This window comes from Liolophura sinensis, chromosome 8 (genome assembly GCF_032854445.1).
Source record: "Liolophura sinensis isolate JHLJ2023 chromosome 8, CUHK_Ljap_v2, whole genome shotgun sequence".
Taxonomy (NCBI): Eukaryota; Metazoa; Mollusca; class Polyplacophora; order Chitonida; family Chitonidae; genus Liolophura; species Liolophura sinensis.
This window is the reverse complement of record NC_088302.1, coordinates 6,017,511-6,043,500: the sequence shown is the minus strand read 5'-3', so window position 1 is coordinate 6,043,500 and position 25,990 is coordinate 6,017,511. Positions and strand designations below refer to the sequence as shown.

General features: G+C 38.8%; 1 protein-coding gene across 6 annotated transcripts in view; it reads right to left on the bottom strand.

Annotated features, from left to right (window-relative positions):
- The window catches only part of LOC135474042 (protocadherin Fat 1-like), a 138,359-nt gene that overhangs the window by 21,675 nt on the left and 90,694 nt on the right, over positions 1-25,990 (bottom strand). For 4 of the 6 annotated variants that reach the window (XM_064754028.1, XM_064754027.1, XM_064754026.1 and 1 more), the window contains exons 8-24: positions 20,989-21,199; positions 20,398-20,673; positions 13,638-15,133; positions 13,108-13,285; positions 12,157-12,378; positions 10,119-10,139; positions 8,039-8,163; positions 6,840-7,662; positions 6,184-6,392; positions 5,390-5,534; positions 4,078-5,132; positions 3,666-3,825; positions 3,066-3,299; positions 2,220-2,365; positions 1,340-1,577; positions 688-902; positions 159-296 (exon numbers count right to left, since the gene is read on the bottom strand). In XM_064754028.1, the coding sequence (XP_064610098.1) occupies positions 159-296; positions 688-902; positions 1,340-1,577; positions 2,220-2,365; positions 3,066-3,299; positions 3,666-3,825; positions 4,078-5,132; positions 5,390-5,534; positions 6,184-6,392; positions 6,840-7,662; positions 8,039-8,163; positions 10,119-10,139; positions 12,157-12,378; positions 13,108-13,285; positions 13,638-15,133; positions 20,398-20,673; positions 20,989-21,199 (5,892 nt within the window). The remainder of the gene's footprint in view (positions 1-158; positions 297-687; positions 903-1,339; positions 1,578-2,219; positions 2,366-3,065; positions 3,300-3,665; positions 3,826-4,077; positions 5,133-5,389; positions 5,535-6,183; positions 6,393-6,839; positions 7,663-8,038; positions 8,164-10,118; positions 10,140-12,156; positions 12,379-13,107; positions 13,286-13,637; positions 15,134-20,397; positions 20,674-20,988; positions 21,200-25,990) is intronic. The other 2 variants (XM_064754031.1, XM_064754032.1) reach the window with 1 other exon arrangement.

Genomic DNA, 25,990 nt, shown 5'->3' with positions numbered 1-25,990 from the left:
TGATTTTGCCTGCCTGCTCTTGTCTCTCTCTTTTTTCCTCCATCCTACTAAGATGATGGAGAGCTAAAGATAATCAAGCCCAAGTGAAAGTGAAGTACTGTATAACAAAGTAAAATCAGCTGACTTCATCCCACATGTATACCCCCAGGCTGCTGTACCTGTTCCCTGTCCAGCACCTCTCCTACTGTAACAACACCAGTCTTCTCCCCAATCAAGAACCTATTCTCAGGGTCACCCTTGATGATGCTGTAGGTGATGTCATCAAACGGAGGGCTGTCTTCATCAGTAGCCATAACCTGATCAATTACAATAAACAAATATTCACTTCACTGCAACAACATGTCCTTCAAATGTTTCTTCATATCTTCTTCAGATAATTAAACTTTGTATCACAATCAATGCAGAATATTCTACAATACACCAACAATTTGGTGTGTGTTTTTATTTTGTACCTTGTGTATTATCTAACTCTTTTGTTTTCCTTTTATTTTCCAGTTCATGAATGCATAAAGCACATTACCAAAGGTAACAAATCCCAAATTCAAATCTGGAACTAAGCACACAGATTTAACAAAATAGTTAATCCTCTTTTCTACGATGTGTCAAACTTTACGCTCACCGGCTGCATAATTTCCCAACACTGAAGTGTCAATAGCCAATATTTGTTGTAACCAGCAAACACACTACCTGCAGAATTGTCTCCCCTTCCTTAGCATCTTCCCTTATAGAGCCTGAGTAAATGGGCTGGCTGAAGCGTGGAGGCATATCATTGACATCCGTCACATTAATGTTCACCACGGCTGTGTTACTCAGGGTGGGGGAGCCACCGTCACTGGCTTGTACTGTGAGGAAGAACTCGCGAGAAGCCTCATGATCCAGCATCTTATCTACACGGATAACACCTAAGGAAGAGAGGCAAGATTAACACTTCATACGGGGTATTCAACACAAACCAGCATACTGTATGTATAAATGTATCTTTATATTTATATGTGATAGCATGTATGTTTATAAATTAGATTCATGATTTATGCTATATCAGCCATATAACACAAAACTGAAGACAATTTGCAGAAAGATTACTGGTGTATACTGTACATTAAACCTTGAAAAAAAAAAAACACTAGCTGTCAAATCACATCTTATGCTTTTTTTTTTCACAAAAATACCAATAATCTACTTTAATAAGTGTTGTAAATTGGCTTTGAAATACTTAACACACATAAGCACACAAACTGAAATTCAGGCAGGCTAAAACATAAGACTAGTTTTAACACTTCTGTAAGGTTGCCTTTGAAGTATTATCAATATTACAATGGGAACAATGTTTACAACTTACCTGTGGACGGACCTACTGTGAACTTCCCCAGCTCATTGCCAGCCACGATAGAGTATGTGATGACAGCGTTGATGCCCACATCCCTGCTGGTGGCCAGTACGGTCACTACAGCCGTACCTGTAGGTACATCCTCCTGTACACTGACCGAGTAACTGGTCAGCTCAAACTCAGGGGGATTGTCATTGATGTCCAGCACCACGACCTGGACCATGGCCTCTGACGACAGAGAGGGGTTGCCCTGGAAACATAACACACATGCATAAGCTGGTGGTAAATGGCTGAAGAGGCTGATTTACAAGATATAATAAGATACAGAATGTGAGAAAAGTTGCATAGTACAACAGTGACGCTCAGACAAAACAATCTTGTCACAGAGAAAACACATTTCCTCTGCTGAAACAGGAATATATACAACTGAATCTAACATACCCGAGCTTGACATTTTATGTGTCAACTTTCAGGGCCAACAGTAGAATAATTGCTACAAGATATGCACATGACTTTATAATTGTTAGCATCACTTCCATAATTATATAGCTTCAAACTGCTGAAATTTTATCTATCCATTTGTTTCACTGTTTTAATAAAGTCAGAAGTTGATAGGCAAGTGATGCCCACAAAAAAAAAGGATGTAGGATCTCACTGTTTTTCTAACCTTCCTGGAATTTCAAAGCAGCATAAGCATTACCATACTGCAACTTCCATCTCACAAACTGCCTAGGACAGCCTGATATGCACTATGAATTCAATTTTCAATTGTTTAGAAATTTTAAGTTTAAGAATTATTAATTTTCAAGAACTAAGAATTTTAAGTTTATGAACAAGAAATAGTGTTAAGCTAACTGTTAAGCTCTAAGAGGAACTACTTGTTGACTCTTGCCTGATCATATGCCTCCACAGCTAAGGAGTATTGCGGAGTTATCTCCCTGTCCACACAGCGAATCAGGCTGATGATACCATTGACCTCATCCAAGGAAAAAGTGTCAGACCTGTCCTTCAACCGGTACTTCACTTTACGATTTATACCTGGGAAGAAAAAAACGGGAAATTACAATCACTGATTCTTAGCACATCAATTTTAGTACAAACTGAAATATGGAATATAAACTCCATACTATTGAATACTGAATAGGAATGAATGATTATGGCTTAACGCCACATCGGCAACATTTCAGCCATATCGAGGCTAAAATACTGTATAGGAAATAAGACGTATTTTGCATTTAAAAAAATGTATGCCTTTCCGATTGCAAGATGTTACCACCATTTTAAATTTAATGCTGAATTTGGAGCACACTGCCCTTTGTGAAACTGATGGGCCAAACAAGCCCAGTGTCTCAATTTTTTTTCTGAAAATTTCAGTAAATAAAGTTGTGCACTGGTTTAAAAATTACAACTTGTATATGAAGGATGGAAATCACTAATTTACTGAAATGTAAATGACTATGCCTAACACGTCTCACAAGTCTTACATGTCTCACAAGTCTTACATGTCTCACAAGTCTATCATGTCTCTCAAGTCTTACATGTCTCTCAAGTCTTACATGTCTCACAAGTCTAACATGTCTCACAAGTCTTACATGTCTCACAAGTCTATCATGTCTCTCAAGTCTTACATGTCTCACAAGTCTATCATGTCTCTCAAGTCTTACAGGTCTCACAAGTCCAGGCATACACATACAGTTGGACAGCATGTGAAAAGTTGAAATTAAAGTTAATGCCTTACCCAGATCTTCATCCGACGCTGACACACGGGTAATAAGCGTGTTCACTTTGGCGCTTTCTGCGATGGTGACGGTGTAGGTTTCCATGGTGAAGACTGGGGCGTTGTCATTGACATCCTTGACAGCAACGTACACCTCTGTGGTACAGGACAGTCCTCCTCCGTCTACTGCATGAACCAGCAGTTTATAATCAGCCTGTACCTCTCTATCTAATTCAGCAGCTGTCGTCAGGTAACCTGGTGTCACAAAGGCAACAGTAACACATCAAGTTTGCAGGTAACAAGCATTTATGTGGTCGATCTGATTTGTTAAAGTATAAAAACCTGCTTGAAACTTATTTGAAACCACTCTGTTACTGATTTGTTCTTGAAGTTCTTAGAAACACAAGGTAATCATTTAAAAACAAACAGATGAGTTGTTTAAGCCAGTCTTTGACAAATGTCTATTGTACTCAACCACATAAAGATGTCAAAGAAGCATGCAACTTGAAAACACGAATCTACCTTCATACAAGCTTGCCAAGAAGTAGAGGACTTGTCTTGCATGTGTTATGAACAAACAACGCCTGATATAAACCCTGAATCACTTTTATTTCAACAAACCTGTTTTCTCATCGATGTTGAAGTTCTCTGCCCCTTCTCCTTCCAGGGAGTACTTGATCCTGGCATTGCGCGTCCCGTGTTCATCAGCATCAGTAGCAATGATGGGAGTAACGTAATGGTTGGGAGCCACATCTTCTGTCACAAACTTCTGGTATAACGGCTAAAAACAAAAAAGTAAACACATGATCAAACATCCACTACAAGACCATCAATCATGGTGATTTTGAATTTACTGTGATTCACCAATCATACATGTACATCATACACATGAAGTAAATATACAAAACAGAGAAATGCAATCACGTAAGATTGTGGTTGGTCTAAAGGACATTGCTAACTTTAGACGAAACTGTGGTCATTTTATTTCGAACTGCATGTAAAAAGAGCACAAGCTAATCTATTTGGAACTCACTATATCGCAGTTAGGAGCGTTATCATTGGCATCAAGTATATCTATGACAACCATCGCCGTGGTAACAAATCCACCATCGGTTGCCATGATAGTCATCTTGTAGCGAGACTTAGCCTCCCTGTCCAGTGCCCTGTTTACGTATACCTCTCCAGCCTTGCTGATGCTGAACTGCCCTAGGGGATCTCCGCTAGTCACATAGTAGGTGATGTCTGAGGCCAGGTCACCATCAGACGTAGAGATGGACACAATGACAGTGCCCGGTAAGGCATCCTCATTGACGGCCGCGGAATACGTGGTCTGGCTGAAGACGGGTGCCTCATCGTTATGGTCCATGACCCGAACGGTCACCAGTGTGGTGTTGCTGAGGCTCTCTTTGGAACCTCGGTCGCTGGCGATCACAGTCAGATTATACTCATCGGCCTCTTCCCTGTCCAAAGGCACCAACAGAGTTATCTCCCCTGTTTCTGAATTGATAGCAAACATATTAGCGAGCTTGCCTACCTCGGCTGTGAATGCATATCGCACCTCGGCGTTTACTCCAGTGTCATTATCAAATGCTTTGACTTTGATCACATGTATACCAGGGTCTGTGTTCTCTGGCACGGTTGCCAAGTAAGGGTTTGATTCGAACTGAGGACAGTTGTCGTTGATATCCATAATCTGCACATGCACCTGTGTATGTGCAACGAGGGGCGGTGTGGTGGGTGTCTCGGCCCGTATCGTCAGCGTGAAGCTGCTCGTTGTCTCACGATCCAGCTCTCCCAACACTCGAATCTTCCCCTCTCCGTTAATACTGAATTTAGCCGGGTTGTTACTTCCCCTTGTGAAGCCTGGGACAATACTGTAGGTGACGGTGTCATTGCTCTGGGCTGTGATGGTTGCGATGATAGTGTTAGGTCTAGTATTCTCAGGTATGAAGAATGAATAGCCTGGCTGATCAAACATGGGTGGGGCGTCCATGGGCCCCATCACAAGGATCTCCACAGGGACGTTGTTCTCCAGGGAGGGGCTACCACGGTCTGTGGCATGCACAAAGAACTGGTACACTTGGTTCACTGTAAGTACAAAAATTCCATAGGTGAGTTACAATTACGGTCAAAATTGGAAAGTGTTTTTTTGAAACTCATGAAAATGTTAATCGTTTTGGCAAATCATTTCTAACAGATAAATCTAGACAGTCTGAAAGACAGAAAATCACCGTAATTACTACAAGCCTAACTCAACCCTCAAGACTAAATTACACTTATTAATCACATAAACAAGTTTTTGGAAGCAGACATTCAAAACAAGTGAGTTTACAAAGATGTATTACCAGAGTTTTCCAGACCGTCCTTGACTGTTATCACACCGCTGTCTGGGTCCACATCGATGAACTCGGAGGCTTTGGAGTTCTCCCCATTAAAGATTGAGTAAACTACATCCCCATTGTCCCCAGTGTCATCATCTGTGGCTCGCAACTGGATAAAGACAACAGCATACAACTTAAACTTTCTCTAAAAGAAATCCTTCAATGTTTATCACTAATGCATTAGAGTATTTCCACCAGTAATTTCTTATCAACTATCGATTGAGAAGCATGTTTGAAAGACGTCTAAATCAAATACTTTCTCATATTCAATTTCAAACCAAGGATGAACTGATATGACATATGATATTGTAGTAACAGTTTTCCAAACATTACATCTTATCAGAGTCACCATGCAAATTATATTGTTCTGATGTAAGATCCGATCCTGAACTCAGGGTAATATGCTATTTATGTTGCATAGTGTCACATCTAAGGTTACCAAATTTTGGAGAGAGACTTGTAGAGCAACAGCAAAACATTTGGTTGTTTGTATGCAGAACTGGTGGAATCTCACGTATGTACCTACTATTGTGGTGGAATCTCACATATGTACCTACTATTGTAGTGGAATCTCACATGTACCTACTATTGTGGTGGAATCTCACATATGTACCTACTATTGTGGTGGAATTTCTTGAGATTAGGTGGAAGAATAATTGTGGAACAGCCAGGTGCAAACAAATTCCATTAAAGAATGTGTTCATTTACTTCATGAAGTAGCAGCTGGAGACAATGACAACCAAGAGTCAAACAACTACCTGAAGAACAGTAGAGTTGATAGAAGCATCATGGTATACGTTGCCCTTGTACTCCTGCACCAGGAACTGTGGGACGTTGTCGTTCATGTCAGACACAGTGACCAGGACGGAGCTAAAGGCCATGAAGCCTCCGTTGTCCGTGACGGCAATGGGAACCTCATACTGGCTCTGGGTCTCACGGTCCAAGATCTTCCTGGAGAACATCTCACCTGAAGAAGAGTACGAAAAGTGATAGCTTTATTTCATACCACTTCAGCAGTATTACAGCCATAACATGATGACTAGAGAAAAGAGAGTGAACTCAAGGTTATAGTATTCATCCATATGGTTTGTGTTTCATGCTGTTTTCAGAAATCCCAATATTTAACTGACAAATGGCTGGAAGAAACCAGATGCTTCCAAAATAAGTCATAACTGTTTTTCACAAATCAGCATGAAAATGCATCTGTAATTTGCTCATTCCTACCATCCAATTGTATAAGGTATTTATACATCCTACAATACATACATGTACATTCAAACCATTGATTTTGGTGAATTTAAGTCTATTTTCGACCATATTCAGAGAAAAAAAGATTCCCAGAATGAAACTTTTAATTAGTCTAGATACAGCACCAGTTAAACAACATAACAGATGACTAAGGCGTCAAAGTTACCAGTATCAGCATCCATTCTGAAGATTTCATCGGACAGGGCACTTGTGATGCTGTAGCTGAGGGCTCCAAATGTCCCAATGTCCTGATCCACTGCCGACACAGTTGTCACCAGCATTCCCTCCCCAATGTTCTCTGAGAACTCCGCATAATACATGTCCTGGGAGAACTTAGGAGCGTAGTTATTCAGTGACTTGACAGAGATCTGTACACGGGCGAAGTTGGTGAAGACCTGATCTGTCACCGAGATGTTCAGGGTGTAACTGGACTGTAAATTGGGCGTTCTTTGGTCAGAGAGGCGAATAATCCCAGAGTTCTTCTCAACGATGAAAGCTTGTTGATCATTGCCGCCTACAATGGAGTATTGTAGCTGACCAGCGTCAGAGGAGTCTGGGTCAGAGGCTGTCACCTTGGTAACAAACTCCCCACGCCTCAGCTGCTCCGTAATGAGACAGTTGTAAGAAGGTTGGTCAAATGTTGGAGGGTTGTCGTTGAGATCTGAGAGCGTAATTCGTGTCAAAGAGGAGGAGCTGAGGGCTGGCATTCCGCTATCTGTTGCCACCACAAAGAAGCGAAACTCCGCCTGAGTTTCCTGGTCGAGGAGGAGCCTAGTGCTGAGTACGCCTGTCTCTGAGTCTATCTGGAAGTACGTGCTGTCGTTCCTGTCTGTGGAGATGTCTGCTAGACTGAAACGCACCATCTTGTTCATGCCCTCGTCCTGGTCCGTCGCGGAAACGCTCAGCACCTTACTGCCAGTGCGCACTGCCTCAGAGATGACAGACATGTAACTCTGGCTCTCAAACTGAGGGGCGTTGTCGTTGACATCCTGATGAATACAAAATACAACTTCGGGCATTGGCCAAATGCGGCATACAGCTTACAGTGGTATACACAATTCTTCCACACATGACTGCTTTGATAACAGCAGACTTCTTTTCCACTTCACACAGCACGATTAGAATTATTTTACTTGGGTTTTTTGATGGACAAATCTTAAATTCTGGTCCAATAGGTTTTTCCTTTTTAACAATATTTGAATGACAGTATTATCGTTCGAAACCTGCAGTGGTCTCAGCCAAATTTTCAGCACTAGAATCTGTGCTATATTCAGAAAATGTAATCCCTATTAACGATAATACTGTTATTTAATCCACTTTCCAAATGACATCCATACCTATTTAATATTTGAATAGTGTCCTTACCTCTAGTTCCACCATGACGGTGGTCTCCGAGTACGAACCCGTCATCACATCCGTGGCTCGCAGAGTTAGTTCATAACTCCTGACCACACCCTCATTATCCAAGCGGTCCACTACATATAGCACACCTATAATCAAATAAACATGAACACCATCAGGTATCACCTGGTCACCAGCGTTTCTCCTGATATAAACACATACATTTGTAGGATTTCAAGGATTAGAGAGCTTTCTACTTACACCAACTGAAACAGTTTTCTGACATGCAAATTAATATGTGCCTCAAGTAATCTCCTTAAAATATCCTTAACCTTAGCAAATGAAATTAAAATCAATTGCCAGTACACAAAGTTATGTAGGCATAGCTCTTTTGGGGGATAAAAAATGTATCTCTGCCTTATGAAGGATTACTTTAACAAATAGCATTAACTACATGAAGTCATCATTGTGTTACAGATTTTCATAATAAAAATTTTTCAAAATCTCTTGACTACTGGGCACAAATATATACAATTATCATTCAAATATGCTATGCTTTGAGAAATACAAGCCTACAGACATAGTCCTAAATAATGTTGCAAGAAATGCAGTAACTTGCATAGCCTCAACTACACTGGAGTCTACTGTCATTTATCAAGCTAAGAATTTCTAATCCAAATTAAGCATTGTAAGTAAGAGTAAGCATTCATTACTTTCTTACACAAAGGGTAATATAACTTTTCTAAATATGCACATATGCATTATCTAGATTTATTTTAAACATTCCCCTGCTTCCTTTTTTTATCAGTAAGTCGAATGTCATGTAGTCTTACATGAAAATCACATGAAACCAGGTGCCTTCCACCAATAATGACACGTGTCACACTTGGAATAGTATGCCAGTATCACTTGCCAATAGTCAGTGATTTACTCAATTCTCCTTCACCACATACTGGCCACCTTCATATAAGTGAAAAAATCGGTATCTAAATTTGTAGGTATCTGTCACATTTACACAGCCTCAAGGCCAGTTATGGCAGCCCTCAATGTACAGTATGATCATGGTAAACCTGTGGATTGTCATGGGTTTCCACCTGGGCTCTGCTCAGTTTCCTCCCACCATAATGCTGGCTGTCGTCGTATAAGTGAAACATTCTTGAGTACAGTGTAAAACGCTACTCAAATATAACAAATATATGACCATGGTGAAAGGGGAAGGTGGAAAAGTATATACAGGTGTGAACCACATATTTCCTTGTGTTGTGGCAGCTATGAGTATTGCTAATTAAATCAAAACTCTGCAAAGGAACTGAAGAGCTTTCCTAAACTCACAATCTTTAGTGTCCTTAAAACGGCAATTATGCTTCCTAACTGTTTTATAAACGGACAGAATCACATGAAAACACTTGAGGTAATAAGTTAAGAATTTTGTATTTGAAGGCGTTGCTCGTTACCCTAGTGCTATACAGGACATATAAATAAGTTTGGGACAGAAAAAATCCTATGTGGTATTATCTAAATATTGCCACTAAGATGCAAGTAGCATACTTGAAGTTGTGAGCAAAAAAAGCATACATTTCAAAAGGCATGTTCCAGAAGCAATTTCCAATGCAGAAAAAACAAATATTAAAACCACTGTCCTGTTTTGAATTATATGCTTTTACAGTTTTAATGAAGTCAAAGTATGAAAACAATAAAATTTGTAAAACATAACAAAAAATTAAAGTTTAAATACAAGTTAAACACAGTAATACCAGAACTCATTATTTATGAAATTTGTCTCGTTCATTGCACAAAGTAAGTAAAAATTTAAAATGGCTCATTTTTTCTAAATGTATGAAATATCATACATACTCAGGGTACCACAGAGTTAAGAAAATCAGGGATTAGAGATGAGAGGCTACCACAAACACCCAGTAAAACATTATCATGCAAGCTGAGGCAGTGAGAGGACAGAAGAGGTAGAGTGAAGGAGGTAACTCAGTGTGCTAATCTAATGAACAGTATGCTTCTTAAGGTCAGGCAGCATGCAAAAAAACATAACCCATCATCCCGAGTCAGATAACCCAGATGAGAGAACACCATATATGGGAACAGTACTCACATGGCCCTAATACGTCCATATCTTTTCAATAAACACACCAGATAAAGGGAGAAGGTAAAAAGGAAAAACCATGTAGACAATATTAGTAACCAGGGTATAATACATGTACATGTTAACATTTAGATAATTAGGGGAGGACTATACTTATCACACCATACAAAATATGTTAAATAACATGTAAAGAAGGCAATGAAAGGGAATTATTGTGTATATGGATGAATAAGAATGACAAATATATAGACATTACTAAATCTTTATCAGTAATGTGAAATTAGATCCACTGTAGGGTTTCACAGGTTTGGACAAGTGTATAACATAAGAAGTCCATAGTTCTGCTATAGCTTCACTAAATCAGTATGTTCTCGTATAGACTTCATATATTTCTTGACAATGATTAAATTGCATCTGCATGTCCCTTTCAGTGTCCACATCATGTAAAAGCATTGGGTTGAACTAGACAGACAGCCTTGCTATGTATTATGTCATCATAATAATTTACTCATATTTTGTATCAAGCAGATTATCATTCTTACATGTATGTGTGAAAGTGAAAGTGAAATCTCAAACAAAGAGGATCTCACATAAAAGGCTGTGGACTGCATGTAACTTTGTGTTTATGTACTTTACAGGTATCTAACATCATACCCAAGGTTTACGTGTGGAGGAAACTAGATTGCCCAGAGTATATCTTTACCAGTTCACCTGTGCCTGACAAATGGTCTGATGTCAAACTTGATTGATGACAGGCCTTTTAACGTTAACTTACTTTATTAATCTACCTTGACATTTTCAAATCTCTCATTACCATTACAAGCAATTTGTGAGTTTCTACGTGGTATAAGTGGTTCTATGTTTAGTACACTGGGATGACCTAACTATATGCCTTAATGAAGGTTGATCATGAGATGGGTTAATGTGGAAACAATTGCTGGAAGGACATGAGTACTATATTTCATGCATAGAAATGCTGACAACACTACGTAATTAGGCTAAGTTAGAGGGAATCTAAAACTTACTGAGGAAGTACATGTACCAACTCTTTAACTCCGAGGAAAAAAATTAATGCTTCTAATTTCTAAACATACATGTACAAATATCTAACAGTAGGTGTATCCACAGGCTTTTAAGGGGGATAATTATTGTCATGCCATTTAATAAGTGGTTATATAAATTCATTTCAAGTTAATTACCTAATATTTTCAATTTTCCAATCAATTTCCAATCAACAGTTAATTTCAATGCCTAAAATCTTCCATGGAAGACATTGATGAATTTATTAAGCTGCAGGAAAGTTTATAAAATATAACTTTTTACACATTAACATGTGGCAGAAATATTGAACAAGTATGGTAGATTCCTACTAAAATTTGGCTCAATGTACAAAAGCTGCTTTGCGTTGATGTTAGTAAGAAGTCATTGCCAGAAGACCAACACCTAAAGAGATCAGTTTCTACACCGCGGTGAACAGATAGACACAGGTCAAACCAAGAGAATGGCAAACCCCAGAATACTCTATTGGTTAGGTCAGATTCTAAAATGTCTACACAATGTGTATAAATCATTAGCAGGGGATTTCCTGAATGCACTAGCAATATAATGTACTGCACAAGCATTATGAATACATGTAACCGTACTACAGTGGATCGTGTCCTCTTTTGACATGTCAGAAAAATGACAACTTGGTAACATCGTTCTGTTGTTCAGCCTCCTTTTATCCATTTGAATACACAGCCTATTCCAAACACCAATACAAAAATTCTAGTCTGCAATCGGTTTTTTAAATTTTTTTAATAATCCGAAAGATTGACACAGGATTGGGCCACCTGTGTACATGTACTAGTCCTGTGTCAGTCCTGGTGAAGGCACTATTTATGTTCAGATACAAGCAATATATATGTACGTCTTTTGGCTACAGATGGACTTAATTAGCAATAGATGCGATTCACCAGCTCTATACCTGTAGTAAAGAGCACAGTGAACACTTGCGATAAATTAACTAAATACAAGTTGTCACAACATTCTAATGCCAGGTACACACCTGTATTAAAGTCGACAGCAAACTCGCCATATTTATCTCCCTTGGTAATGGAGTAGATGAGTTTCTGTCCGTTGGGACTGCCGGCCTGAAGACTGATGACAGGGGAGTGAAGCTGAATGTTCTCAGGTATGCTCACACTGTAATACTGTTGGCTGAATACAGGTGTGGCTTTTGTAATCACCTTAACAGGTACCACAGTCTGTGACTTCAGTGATGGAGTTCCTGTGAATGTGAATAAATGTATGAAAATTAATTTATTGATTTGTTCTTTTCACTTGCCAAACTTATGAATATTTCACATATATGATGGCAGTTAGGTTTATAAGCCACATTCGTTTTCCAGAGAGATCCTTGTTCCCGAACCAAGTTCGGAAAAGTCCTACAAGGCTAGGAGCAGTTAGAGTTTAATGCAGCCTCTTGTCCTAACATACTATTTATTCATCCAAAATTAGACAGCTCAAAATTAATTTTATAATACAAAAACACAAAAATATCCCTCATTATCACACTTTCTTGAAAGCTAATATGACTAATTTATCAATTTTTTGCACCTAGACTTATTATCATGTTCATTCTCACATGTACATGCATGACCAACTAATATTTTACCCATGTAACAACCACAAATCAACCATAGAAGGTCTGGCAAACATTACACTCAGTAAGGTATGGCCGCACACCATCTGACTTGTGCTAAGGTGCCCAATGATCATAACTAGGCTACCAGGACCTATTCTAGTTGTTGCAGGGCCAGTAGTTTCTTGTGAACAAGGGGCACTTTAGAAAACTATAAGGGCTAGTTTTAGTCTGTTCTTTCTTTTCTTCTTTTTTTTCTCAAAAGCAACTTTATTGTCAAGGGCACCATCTGGTAATCACACCATAAATTTAGCCATGCTAGTCAATCAACAAAGTTTAATCACGTCCCAGTTGGGTTGGATTGACTGATTTCACCTCTGTCCATGGCCTCGACCAGCAAATCAAACTGTGTGTTCTCCTGGACCGTGGTCAGTAACTCTGACAGGTAGATCTCCCCTGTACTGCGGTGGATGGTGAACTTGCCCTCCGCCCCATCCACCAGTCTGTACGTCACTGCTCCATTCTCCCCAAGGTCCTTGTCAATAGCCAGTACCTGTACACAAACACAGAGGATTTACACTGCATCTCATGTAACATGCTCAAAGGCATCAGCAAAAAACCCTCAAAAACTCCATCTAACACTACAATCATTTTTCACCAGATTTTTTATCACAAACTAAAAATTAAATGAGATAAAATACCAAACTTTTAAGGGCCTTAGGGGCCACACTGAAAATACTGCATTGAGTTTTTTCACTTTTTACCTTTGTATGAAATGAACTTGAAATTCAACTATTCTGGGACAAAACAAAGCGCTAGTGTATTATTCCAATACACCTGTATTAAACATAGTAATCAACGTAAACATGGCACCACAGATTTCTCTCTCAAACCACTTTACAAACCTGTAGCACAGTTTCTCCTCTTCCAGACTCCACTGACAGTATTGAGTAGTATGGCTGGTTAACAAACATAGGAGCGTTGTCATTCTTATCCAGTACAGTGACGCTGACGACGATGTGAGCTAGTCTGGGCTCTGGGCGCGCATCACGGACTTCTACCACCAGGCTGTACCTATCTCGTGTCTCTCTGTCAAACAGGTGTCCAGTTGTCTGTAACACACCAGACGTCGGTCCGATCTTAAACAGCTTGCTCGGGTTCAGTATGGAGAAGGTGAGGTGCTCGTTCATGACATGACCTTTGACCTGAATGACCGCCAGGTTTTTGACACCTGTCACGTTTTCCATCACGTCTACAGATATGGTGTCCTCTGTGAATTCTAGCCCACTGTTTTCAGTTTTCTTGACAGTAATGTTCACGAGAGCTTTTCCTGTAAACTCTCCATCGCTGACTGTGACGGCTAAAGAGTAGCTCTCACTCATATTCTGTTCATCTATGACAAACAAAGCACCGCTACTGTTGTTGATTCCAAAATGGCCTTCATCATTCCCATCAGAAATCTGGAAGACCAAGTTGCTCTGCACGTCCGTGTCTGGATCAGTGGCTTCCAGAGTCAAGAAGTGAACGTCTTTGTAGGTTGGTAACAAAACGGTCGCATTGTACACAGGAGAGGAAAATTCTGGCGGGGAATCGTTGATGTCCTCAATGTAGATGACCACCCGTGCAGGTTCTTCTGTGGTCAACTGTGGCTTTCCCGTGTCACTGACCTTCACCTCAAACTCAATGACAGTAAATTCCTCGTGGTTAAGAAGTGCTGCTGTTTTAATGGCACCTGTACTAGAGTCAATTGAGAAGTATTTCTTGGCTTCCACTCCCATGATCTCATACACCAAGAGACCGTTTCTGCCGAAGTCTTTATCCCTTGCCTGGATCACCAAAGGACCCAAATCACTGTCAAGAACAACTGAACCAGCAGCTGTACATTCTGTGATATTTCCTACATAGACTGGCTTAAGAAATTCTGGTCTATTGTCATTCATGTCTACAATATGGACAAGAACATACGTTGTTGCAGTTGCTCCCACCATATTGGTTCCTTGTACAGTCAAGTTGAAGAACTGATCCTTTTCGTAGTCAAAACTGATTCTGTTGGAGAGGATGCCAGAATTGGGGTTGATAGAGAAGGTGGAATTGTCATCCCCGTGGATGATCTCATAGACAACAGATGAGCAGCTCTCGGCATTAACTGTGACTATGGCCTCTCCGGGGGCGGAATTTTCCTCCAGCTCAGATGTGTACTCTGTGTAGCGGAACTTCGGTGGAGCATTATTCGAAATGGTGACAAAAATCTTCACTCTTGCTGTACTACTCATGGAAGGTTCACCTTTGTCAGTGGCTTTAACAACCAACAGGTAAGAGGACTGTTCATTGCGATCCAGCTCTTCAGACACTGTTATGGTACCCAACTTCTCATCAATGCCAAAAGCATTTCCTACATTACCTGAAATAAACAAAAGGAATACTATAGTTGAAGAAAACCATAAAACTTTAAAACTTTGCCAAAGAAACATTTCACATCTATAGAGTGTGTGCAAAAAAATCAAAAGGTATACATATTCATCGCCATAGAGATTTTAACATACATGTACACAACAGTGTTATTGTTAAAAGCAGATGATCTAATTTGCATCAGCGTAGCTAAGCCAGTGGAAGCTTACTGCAACGTGCTAATTACAAGCAACTGATGTTCACACGGAGTATGCAACATCTGATTACAAGTATCACATGTAAATTCAGCAACACTTGCACAAAGATGATGATATTCAAGATCTTGTTTTATAATTAATGGTAATAGTTGTTTATACCCGATTCTGAAGCTGTTGAATTAGTTAATTTCAAACGAAGCTTTCCTATTATTTCCCTGTTTAGATTGTGAAAAAAACACTTCAGTACATTACTTCACAGACGCGTACACACACAGCAATCTATGTGAGCAAGAGCATTAAAAGGCACTCCATGAATATGTACAAAACTGGACGTTTAGTGGTTAGAATTGCATACGTCATACTTTCTAGGAGTGTGGGATTTCTCACGCGTGAAGTGTGGGATTTCACTTCATGCATTTTTAATCTTTGGAGTTTTGTTGAGAGATGTTATAGCAGCGCAACTGTACTTTGTTCCCCTCTGTCACTCTGAAGCTTTAATCAACGCATGTACAGAACCTACCAACAGAATCTTACTTAATAGCAAGGCACTATGTTTAAACTTAGCTCAAATTTCAAGCCTTCATATAACGCATTGCAACCATTAGATGTTGCTCAAATGTATCTTCAAAGTGACATAAGCAGGAGAGACACAGTCAGCCGTTGGCTCCCAGGATATTTCTAAAAGATCCCTAGCTACCTTCAATAGACAGCTTAAGGCCTGCAGAACTTCAAAAGACTTCTGTGACAAGGTTCTAATCCCTTTCAAAATTGACGCTTTTCAAGCAGACAAAATTCAGTGTGCCATTGCTACAAACAGCCGCCTTCTCTGAACAGGCCATGCCATGTGGTAATATTATACAGACAAAACAGAAATGTCAGAACACTACTAAATACAATCTACCACACGATACCGTCAGTACAAATCACACAAACATATGGGTGGTCAGGAGAACACATTACAGACTTGGTTACACATGTACAATAAACAAGCTTGGCTACAACTGTATCTACATCTACAGAATGTTCTAGGATATCCAAGATGAAATACGGAATGAACTTTAATTGTCCAGCTAGCCATCAGATGACAACATGTAGAAAGTTGGACAGTCATCTGAGGTACAGACAGTACAACATACATCATTGTCCCTTATTCAACACCACCTCTTCTGTCTACCAAGAAACAAATGCAAATCACATCCTATACACTGAATATATTAAATTCTACAAGCTTACATTTTCTACCACAAAACATTAAAATGTTAAAAAAATCAAGCAGAAGAGCAAAATGACTTTCAAACTAATGCCTAGACATGCAAATGTATAACCTTGGACAACAAAATTAAGTTTTGTCTCTTGATTAATTTGTGAATTACATTTGTTATTTAAAAGAGCCCCAAGAATGTTTTTCCCCACTCTGCATTCTTTATTTAACACCAGTATTTTGGCTAAGCCATGTGTACCCTATACAGATGGTATACAAGAGATACTGGTTACAAATCAAGCTGCCTATAGTGACCCCTTCCACAAAGTGAGCAGTAATCAGCATTTTGACTAACGCTAGTACTGAGGTTTTAGGACTGATCGTAGATACATGTACTACTGGCACATTACAGTGAGCACAAGTTACATTAGCTCTTGTGTGTGCACCAAGCCATGATGTATACATGTATATTCCAAATCATAACATCTATAATATTGATTCTGTGGGAAAAATTACAAATAATAAAAATACTTTGAAAAAAAAAAAAAAATTCAAGAGACTTAGTTGCCCGTGGTATTAATGGGATCTGTCCCATAAAGCTAAGGTGAACCCTGGTATACCATCTGGTTAAACCCTGACCAAAATTTAGTGTAAAAACGTGATCAAATCTGAGCCATAATTTGCTAAAGAAAAAAACAACCAGGCCAACAAGACTTAAAGCCAATTAAACCAGATAAGAATCCAACAAGCAAGTTAGAGAAATATATATGGCTGCATGGTGAATCAAGTTTGAATGAGAAAAATATTAAATATTGATCTTAACCAGTGAAACACCATCTAAAGCGTGTCGATGTTAAGACCATCTTATAATTAACCTTAAAACATCTCTGAGGAACCTAAAGAGAAAACACGATATAATTCATATATAATTGACACTATAGACATCAAGGGAAAGGATAAAAGGACTACAACAACAACAGCAGAGGTTAGAACAAGCCATGTGCAGTTAACACAGGTGACAGGTGTATCAAGACAGTGATATGATGGTGATTGGCTACTACCTGCCCAGGACGGCCCCTGACAGCGCCAAATAGAGCAGGGGATTGGTTCTAAGGCTGAAATCAGTAGGGGCATTTAGATCAGTCTAGGGTTAATCTAGCTGCAATCTTCAGTACCAGAGATAGAAAAGCTATGGAAAAGGTACATGTATTCTGATAAAATGCTGTTAGTGGTGAAACAAAGCAATAAACAAATAAAAATGGTTATTCATGGCACAAACTGCATTCATACGCACAAAAGCACTATTGGAAATAGTCTGAAGGTAATACTTCTTTCAGTCAATGATTATAGGCATAACAACGTAAGGTATTTCAGAAATATAACAGAACTAAAGAAGAAAATGGCACATGAGACTTGAGTCCAAGCATTTCAGAGAAATATATACATGTAAGAGTCCAAAGATGGTTTTTAGCGATTCCAACAACTCAGGATACAAGTACTGCAGAGAATTCAGGTGTGAATAAAAGAAATGGAATACTAAAAAAAAAAAAATTTAAATTATTAAAATGAGAAAGGAGGTTTGTGTGACAGAATGGTATGGATGTATAGTACATGTACAAATGTAGTTGATATACATGTACCTTACCATTAGACAAAACATAAAAACAACCAGTAACTTAGTCATGGGACAGGTACAGGATACTGTTAATCTGATGTGTCATATGAGATAGAAAATAACACCATGTCTGGAGACAACCCTTTTAACCTTTCCAGGTAACAAACTCCCAATGCCTCAACCATTACAGATGAAGGGGTAGATAATGAGAAAACCTCATGTGCTGGGATTAATGAGTTCAACAGAAATTCAAGTCAATGGTTGATGAATGAGGTAAACATGTGATATAGATGGTGTTAAGCAAAAAGAGCATATACCACAGCACTGTGGAAGCATCTGCTGCCAGAAAACTTAGAATCACACAGGTGGAAATAACTGCATGTACATGAAATTTGTTTCAAGAAGTATAAGTACAAATCAAAGAAGCAATAACAATACAGCAAATTTGCAAACCAAAGTGATGTCAGTGTTGTAGGTCAGGATTATGTGTATGAAACTTGGTAACACTGTGAACCGTGGAAAGGAAAACCACCATGGTGAACTTATGAGCCAAATAAACACCAGAAAATAATATGAATGCACCAACTTAGTGTCAGAAATATGAAATGTGTAATTACTGCCATGGTAAAAAGCACTGGTGCAAAAAAGCGGCCAAATACATTATATTTCTCCCATAAATGTCCATTTTTCCATATAATAAAGGCATGACATATCGTTTTGATATGCACCACATATGATTACATATGATATTACATACCATATGTAATGTAAATTCTGATATTTTGATTGGTCTGTGTATCTTTTCATTCATCAAATCGACCAATCAAAAGATACAACTAGGCTGTACAGGCACTACTTTTTTTTGTTTTTTACAACTTTTTCATCTCCACGCCACCTTTCCCAAATAAATTCTAGATAGCCATGTGATGTCTAGTTCCAGTTAGTCCACTGTGATAGCCACTTCTTCAAATTCTTAAATGATGCCAATATTTGGCGGTCCCGTATTGGGTGGTCTTTCATGTGCATGTTCATTACAATCATGGAGCACCCAAACGACGATGTGTTTGTGAATCGTCATCCAAATCTTCACAAGAGCACTAGCTGATGACTAAATTCCAGTTAGCCGTAAGAACTTTGTACACTGTTTCGCTTGTTCAATCTTTGTTAAATCAAACTGTCAGTTGTTTTTTGAAAGTTGCACGGCGTGTACTCAGTGCACGTGGAATTTGTCTATTTTTAGACAGTAATTCTTTCTGTAGTAAATTGTAATATACTTGCTATAAATATTACAGTATTGAACGATATATTGTATAAAGCAAACTTTTGCCATCTATGGTACAAAAGAGTCGAAAACAATGTAAATGAAGTCCCAAAAAAATGTCAATAAATTTTGTCTGTACTGTACTATACTGCGCCATGTATTTGTCACTTACTGAAGCCGCTTCACCTGACCTATATCTGTGATATCACTACGTGCTTAGATTTAGATCGGCTTAAGTCGTAAGGATTTTTTCCACTATAAATTTACAATAAGGCATTTATGGGATAAATAGGATATGAAATTTGTGACCCTCTATATCAAATTTATTAAACTCAAGTAGTAGTTTTCATTTGTTTCTGGCCAGAGGCTCGGGACAAATGAAAACTACAACTCTCGTTTAATACATTTGGTATCTTCAGATCATTCATTACATATCCTCATACACTGTGCCAAATCAAAATAAAAATCCAACAGAACCCAAAGAATGGACAATAAAGTCCTGAACAAGACATGTACAAATGGATGTATCATAGTCGAGATCTGCTACTTAGAGAAAGGCTGAATCTGTACACAGATTAAACAGCTGAGGTACGGAAAGAGGAAGAAGAAAGTCACCCAGTAGAAGTTACAAATGTACTAAAAGGATATCATAAAGAACACAGTGCGTGTGATACGTGTTTATCAACTACTGTATTTAACACGATAAACCATTGGGACTGTTAGAATTGCTCCCACTCCATATTCCATTAAAAGACGCAAAACTAAATATTCATTTTGGGGAACAAACAATTCAATCATGCTACCTGAAATAACTTTGTCCTGAAACTATAGTTGCAATATTCCCACAAGACCACCGTTTCAAAAATCAGAGTACTCTGTCAGTAACTTTACAATTCTACCAGTTTCAAAGCAACAATACAGTCCTTGTCCATTAAAGAGGCATTTCTTATCACCAGCACGAGATAAACGGAAGCACTCTTACCAGACACGATGGAGTACTGGATCTCTGCATTATCTCCCTTGTCTCTGTCGAACGCCATCACCTGGACGACAGACGTCCCAATGGCAGCTGTCTCAAACACTCGCCCTTCAAACCTGCCAGAGAGGAACTCAGGAGCATGGTCATTGTGATCCTGTACATTGATGACAACTTTTGCAAAGCTCCGGTATGGCTTAACTCCCTTGTCTCTGGCCATGATGACTAGCTGGTGTTTATTCAGTGCCTCATGGTCCAGTGGTTCCTTCACAGAGATTTGACCTGTGGTACATAAAACAATGGGTCAACGACTGTGCAACATCTGCATTGCATACTTCAAATTGGGAAGTGTCTGTATGCAATTTTACTTTAATTATAGAAGAGTTTGAATTAAATAAATAAAGGTAATTTAAAGACAAGGGAGTTTTAAGTGTTCCTAATTGTCGAGAAAAGACTTTTCATTTACTTCTTTTGGACATGTACCATGTTCACTGCATTTTAACATCACAAATTACTTTGAATTTACATATATTTTCACTCTCCAAGAATGCTGAACATTTTATATTTATTACACTTTTAGTCAGTATCCTTTAATACCTGTTAGCGAGTTAATTTGGAACATTTCCATGCTGACACGATTCGCAGCACCATGGATTGTGTACAGTAGCTTGTTGTCCTTGTCAAGGTCAGTAGCCGTGACCTCAAGGACACTGGTGCCGACCTCTGCACTTTCTGAAACCTGACCTATGTACAATGTCTGGGAGAATACAGGAGCATTGTCGTTGTTGTCCTGAACCTTGACATTCAACTGAAAAACAAACCATAGATTTCTTGTTTACACAAGTACATATATGTACATGTATGTCATGTTGCAGTGATATTTTCCTTTTTTTTTTTTAAACTCCTGGACAAGAGTTGTTTTAAGAAATAACTTGATGTAATAATGTCTTGTCACTGGATGTGAGCTCACAATGTCATGCCAGCAGCCTGTCAGATACACCCCATGTCCCATCAACACCCCATAATAGCACCCCTCATTTACATAACATTTCCATAAATCACAGCTCATTTTTAGCTTCTGGGCAAAGCGGACGTAAACTTCTTCATTAATCTTCTCCTTTCATACCCTTTTTTATTTCTTTTTTTTTTTTAATGGTTGTGCCTAAGTAGTACTTACACGTACAAGCTACTTTACAACTTGCTAACATGATAACATGTGTCCATACCCAGCCATGTAACCTGGCGACTCCCAGGCAACCTCCTTCATGAATCACTGCCTGTATATGGCTTACATAAAACAATGTTGTAGTCTGGTGTTGTGACATGCTTCAGTTACTACACATTATTCTATGGTCACCTGAATCTTCCGTACATAGTTTCCTCTATACACAAGTACCATTTTCCAGGCCCTCACTGACTGAAGGATAAACTTATCCTACATGGCCATGAATTTTGTCCATCATTAACTTGCCAATTTTTCCTGATTCTGAGAGTTCTATTGATTTTAGAAGGGTGTTTGCTTGGTCTGCTTGGAACATGGGGTGATATTCTACTGGAGCAGCAAAAATATTTTGTGACATCTATTTGCCTCTAAAAATGCACTTTTGTGTACAAACTTTATGATCATTTAGGAATATTTTCTTCAGCATGTTCACAAGCACTAGATCATTATTCAACTCCAACTTCTACAGGTTTATCTACCAGTTAAGGTGGTGTGATTTTATCAAACTTGTACAGGGATTGTCTCATTCCCCTATATCTCCTCTCCCCTGCCAATAAGCCTGCTCCTTGTCGTAGACAGCAAGCATTCAGAGCATGACAAAAATCAACAATTGATCTAATAATAAATACCAATATTTGATTTTATTATGAACATACTGAAGTGCCGTAGAGGAAATGCTCTATGTACTGCGAGCTTAACTGTCAGCCATGTAATTGTCTACTAAGTCATATAGAATATTACATGTATTCATTTACTTATTCGATTTGTAATGTTTAACACACTGCAACTGTTCACCTATATGGTGACAGTCAGGTTTACGGGTTGACAGAACTAGATACAGAGTATGACCTGAAGCCTGGGTAAATGGTCTATATACATGTATATATATAGCCTGTCATGTAATAACAAACATGCCATACATGTACATGTAGTGTGAAATAACCTATAATGTACACGTACACTTGCGCCTAGTGTGTGTCTGTAAAAGGTGATTTTCTGATCCCGTATCTGACCTAATATTCCCCCCATGACTAAGCTACATGTCTCCTCTGATTCCGAGATTTAATCTTGTAAATGTGCAGTGAGGTTTGTTTGTAACATACATGTATCTGACATCTTACAGGCTTCTTTAATGTTTTATTTGCCTCTAAAAATGCAAACACCTTCAAATCACAAAATAACTGCATGTAACAGTATGCCATGCCTGAGTGTGACCAAATGACATCAAGTCTTTATTGCATAACCAGGAATAATTATTTGACAAGACTACACATACATTAATATGCATTTCTATACATTTGTATGTCACCTACATGTAGTCACATATTAACAATTGCTGACAAAAAATCCCCAAACTCAATTAATCAAACAAGAACAATAAATCATTTGAAAGTTTAATTCAGAACATTAGTGTATCAAATTGAGACTGAAGCTTCACTGTCGTCACGATCATGAATTATTTGCCTTTTAAAAATGACATCATTGTTTATTGAGGGCGCCAGATGCTGATGTCTTCAACCAACAAAGAACCCTTATTCTATTCTGCGAAATATTAATTAACGTTTTAGTTATAATGAAGCATAAAGTCAGTCAGTCATATAATGATAATGTTACACAATTTTCCAATGCTGTGTACAGTGAAAATCTCCATAACAATACTGTACATGTACATATAACCTTGCTTACAACGTAACTTCCACATAATTCAAGATCCAAATAAGATGTACTTACATGTCATTTCCTTCTGATTTTCAGCCAAGGAGACCTTTCTACTTCAGAATTTTCATATAATCATCTAGGCTAAATTATCAGCCACTTTCAGCCAATTTTCAGCAAAAATGCCTCCTTCTGCTCAAACTTTTAAAAGCTTTTAATGTGCATAATTTCACTTTAGAAAGGTCTTTTCTGTTTGTGATGTTTAGTAAAGAAGGTTAAAAACTATGGGATTATAATATAATCACTAATTTGAACAGCCAAAGTTAAACTGTATCTGTGTCACAGCTGCCAAATAAGCCCCTACATGTATAAATACGACTTTGACAATAGTTTAATATACCACTTCAATAAAGTTTTGGTTTTGGAGCTTAACATGCAGCAACCAAACCAAACAGCACAAATCTAGCACATGTCAAGGTTCCCCCAGACATCTCTGTATCTTTCAACGTGTCACTATTTATCAGCTACTGTGTCTAAGATAACTGTTGATACAATACACGGCACACCTGGTACAGGTAACATTTCCTCTCCACAGGTAAATCAGATATATCTGCACTGCCTGTTTAGTTAGTTTGCATGGGTAATCATCACAATGACTCAACAAGGTGATGATATCACACACATGCAGGATTCGGACTTCCTGCATTCAGTACCACATTACTTCTTCATCATATGACTTTCTGAAAACCATTTCAGGTGCTATGTATTCAATGAATTTGGGCAGAGATGCATGCTTATATTCATCCACATATGCTCTTTGGTTAAGTTGGTTAAAATATAATGCTACAAGGTGGGCACTCTTCTTGGATTACATCTTTAAAATATACAGCTTTATAGTCATTATATATTTAAAATGGTTAGAAGAATTGATTGAGCAAGTATTATTTATATGTTTAAAAATACATAAGCATTATATCAAGTTCAGAATTTTGCACCACAGGGTATGTTCCAACTGAGATGTGGGGCATATAGAGTGCCAGCTGTAAGCTCTGTGATGATTGTCCCCCATTTCCTGTGTGGGGTCCCTGAATTTATGGTTTTATTATACTGCAGGGGCTCTATCAACAGTAGAGCTCCTGTGTAAACTGACTCTGGTCAGAAACTGACCTTGTCTGGTCAACCAGTCTGGTCACTCTGGTCAGGTTGAGGCTCACCCAAGTGTACCCCAACCCTGATCTGACCCCCATCTAATCCCCCCAATACAGCTCAATCTGCATTTGAAGTGCCCAATACTGTATGCAAAGAATACCTCTTCTGAATGTAAGTATACCTAAATTCTCACACATATGTGTTACAGTATGTGTGTTTTTTTGTTCAACCTTAATTACAGTGTGTTTATGGAACAGTTTCATGGTCAAAATATTCAGTGTATATTATTTGTACCTCTGCCTTTAATAGCAATATACAGCTCAATCTGCATTTGAAGTGCCCAATTCACATAAGGCCCTAAGTGCAGACAAGGGAACCAAACCTACAGTGCAGAAGATGCTGAGGTAGAAAAGCCTAACATGTAGATGAGGAAACCAGGCCTACAGTGTCTGGAGTGGAGAGGTCAGGTAACCAGACCCAAAGTGCAGAATATCACCATTACACCTATATGTACATGTACATGCAGCCATGCACAAACTCAGTCCATTTGAATCTTCCAAGAACCTTGATAGCAGCCAGGCTAACTATTCCAACAATCCACCCATTAGCTCCTTGATTCCAGATGACCCATTTTATTTGTCTTGGAGGACTGGAGTTCAAACAGCAGAGTTATCTGGATGAGCATGTGGACCATTTTATCCCAGGATCATTTCCTGCCAGAGTTGGATGTGAACCAGGTGTACCTGACTTGTTCCATCTATGTGCATGTGTACACAAGTAGATCAGACAGGCAGTGGTGTGCATGTGTGGGTATGTGATGAGGGTGGCTGGGTGGTGGTTGAGAATGGGAGTGAGGGGGTGGGGGGTGAACGATCAATTGGTAGCACATCAGCTACACTGCATATTCAGTGAAGCTAAGGAAATGATGATAAATCAGGCTCCATTCAGGTTGCCAAGATGCTGTGGAGATATGCCCATAGATATATTTGGCAGCAGACAAAGTTGCCCCTCCATCAGCCATTTTTGCTCCCTAGTTACTGACCACAGAACCAGCCTCACATTACTCATCTGTCCTTAATTATAGGTCATGTCTAGCAATCTACTAGATAGCCCTTGAGTGGGGACAGTGCCTGAGGTTGTAACCTCTGGAGGGGTCATTTAGGTGGGTGGTTCTGGATGATTTAGTGATCAACTTGCCAACAGAGACATGAGTTACAGTTCAGCATGTGTTATCTGGACAGGAAATGGCTAGGGTTAGGGTCCATTGGAGTTTCCCTGTGATCAGCATACACATCTCAAGTGCTCACTCAGGCCAGTTCCTACCGTGCTTCATGATGGATGCCAAGACTCTCATTCACTGATTGTAGATGTGCATCATAATGGCTTTTCTGTTTTTTCATTCTCTTTAAGCTTTAATTTGGAAGGACTGATTTAATACAACAAGCTTTCCTTGAGTTGATGCCTAGTATCTGAGATTTCTTGCGCTTTGTTACATTATATTCATAGCTTTCTTCATCATTTTTTGTTTTGATTTGAGTGTTGTTGTTATACAAACTCTTCCGAAAACATATG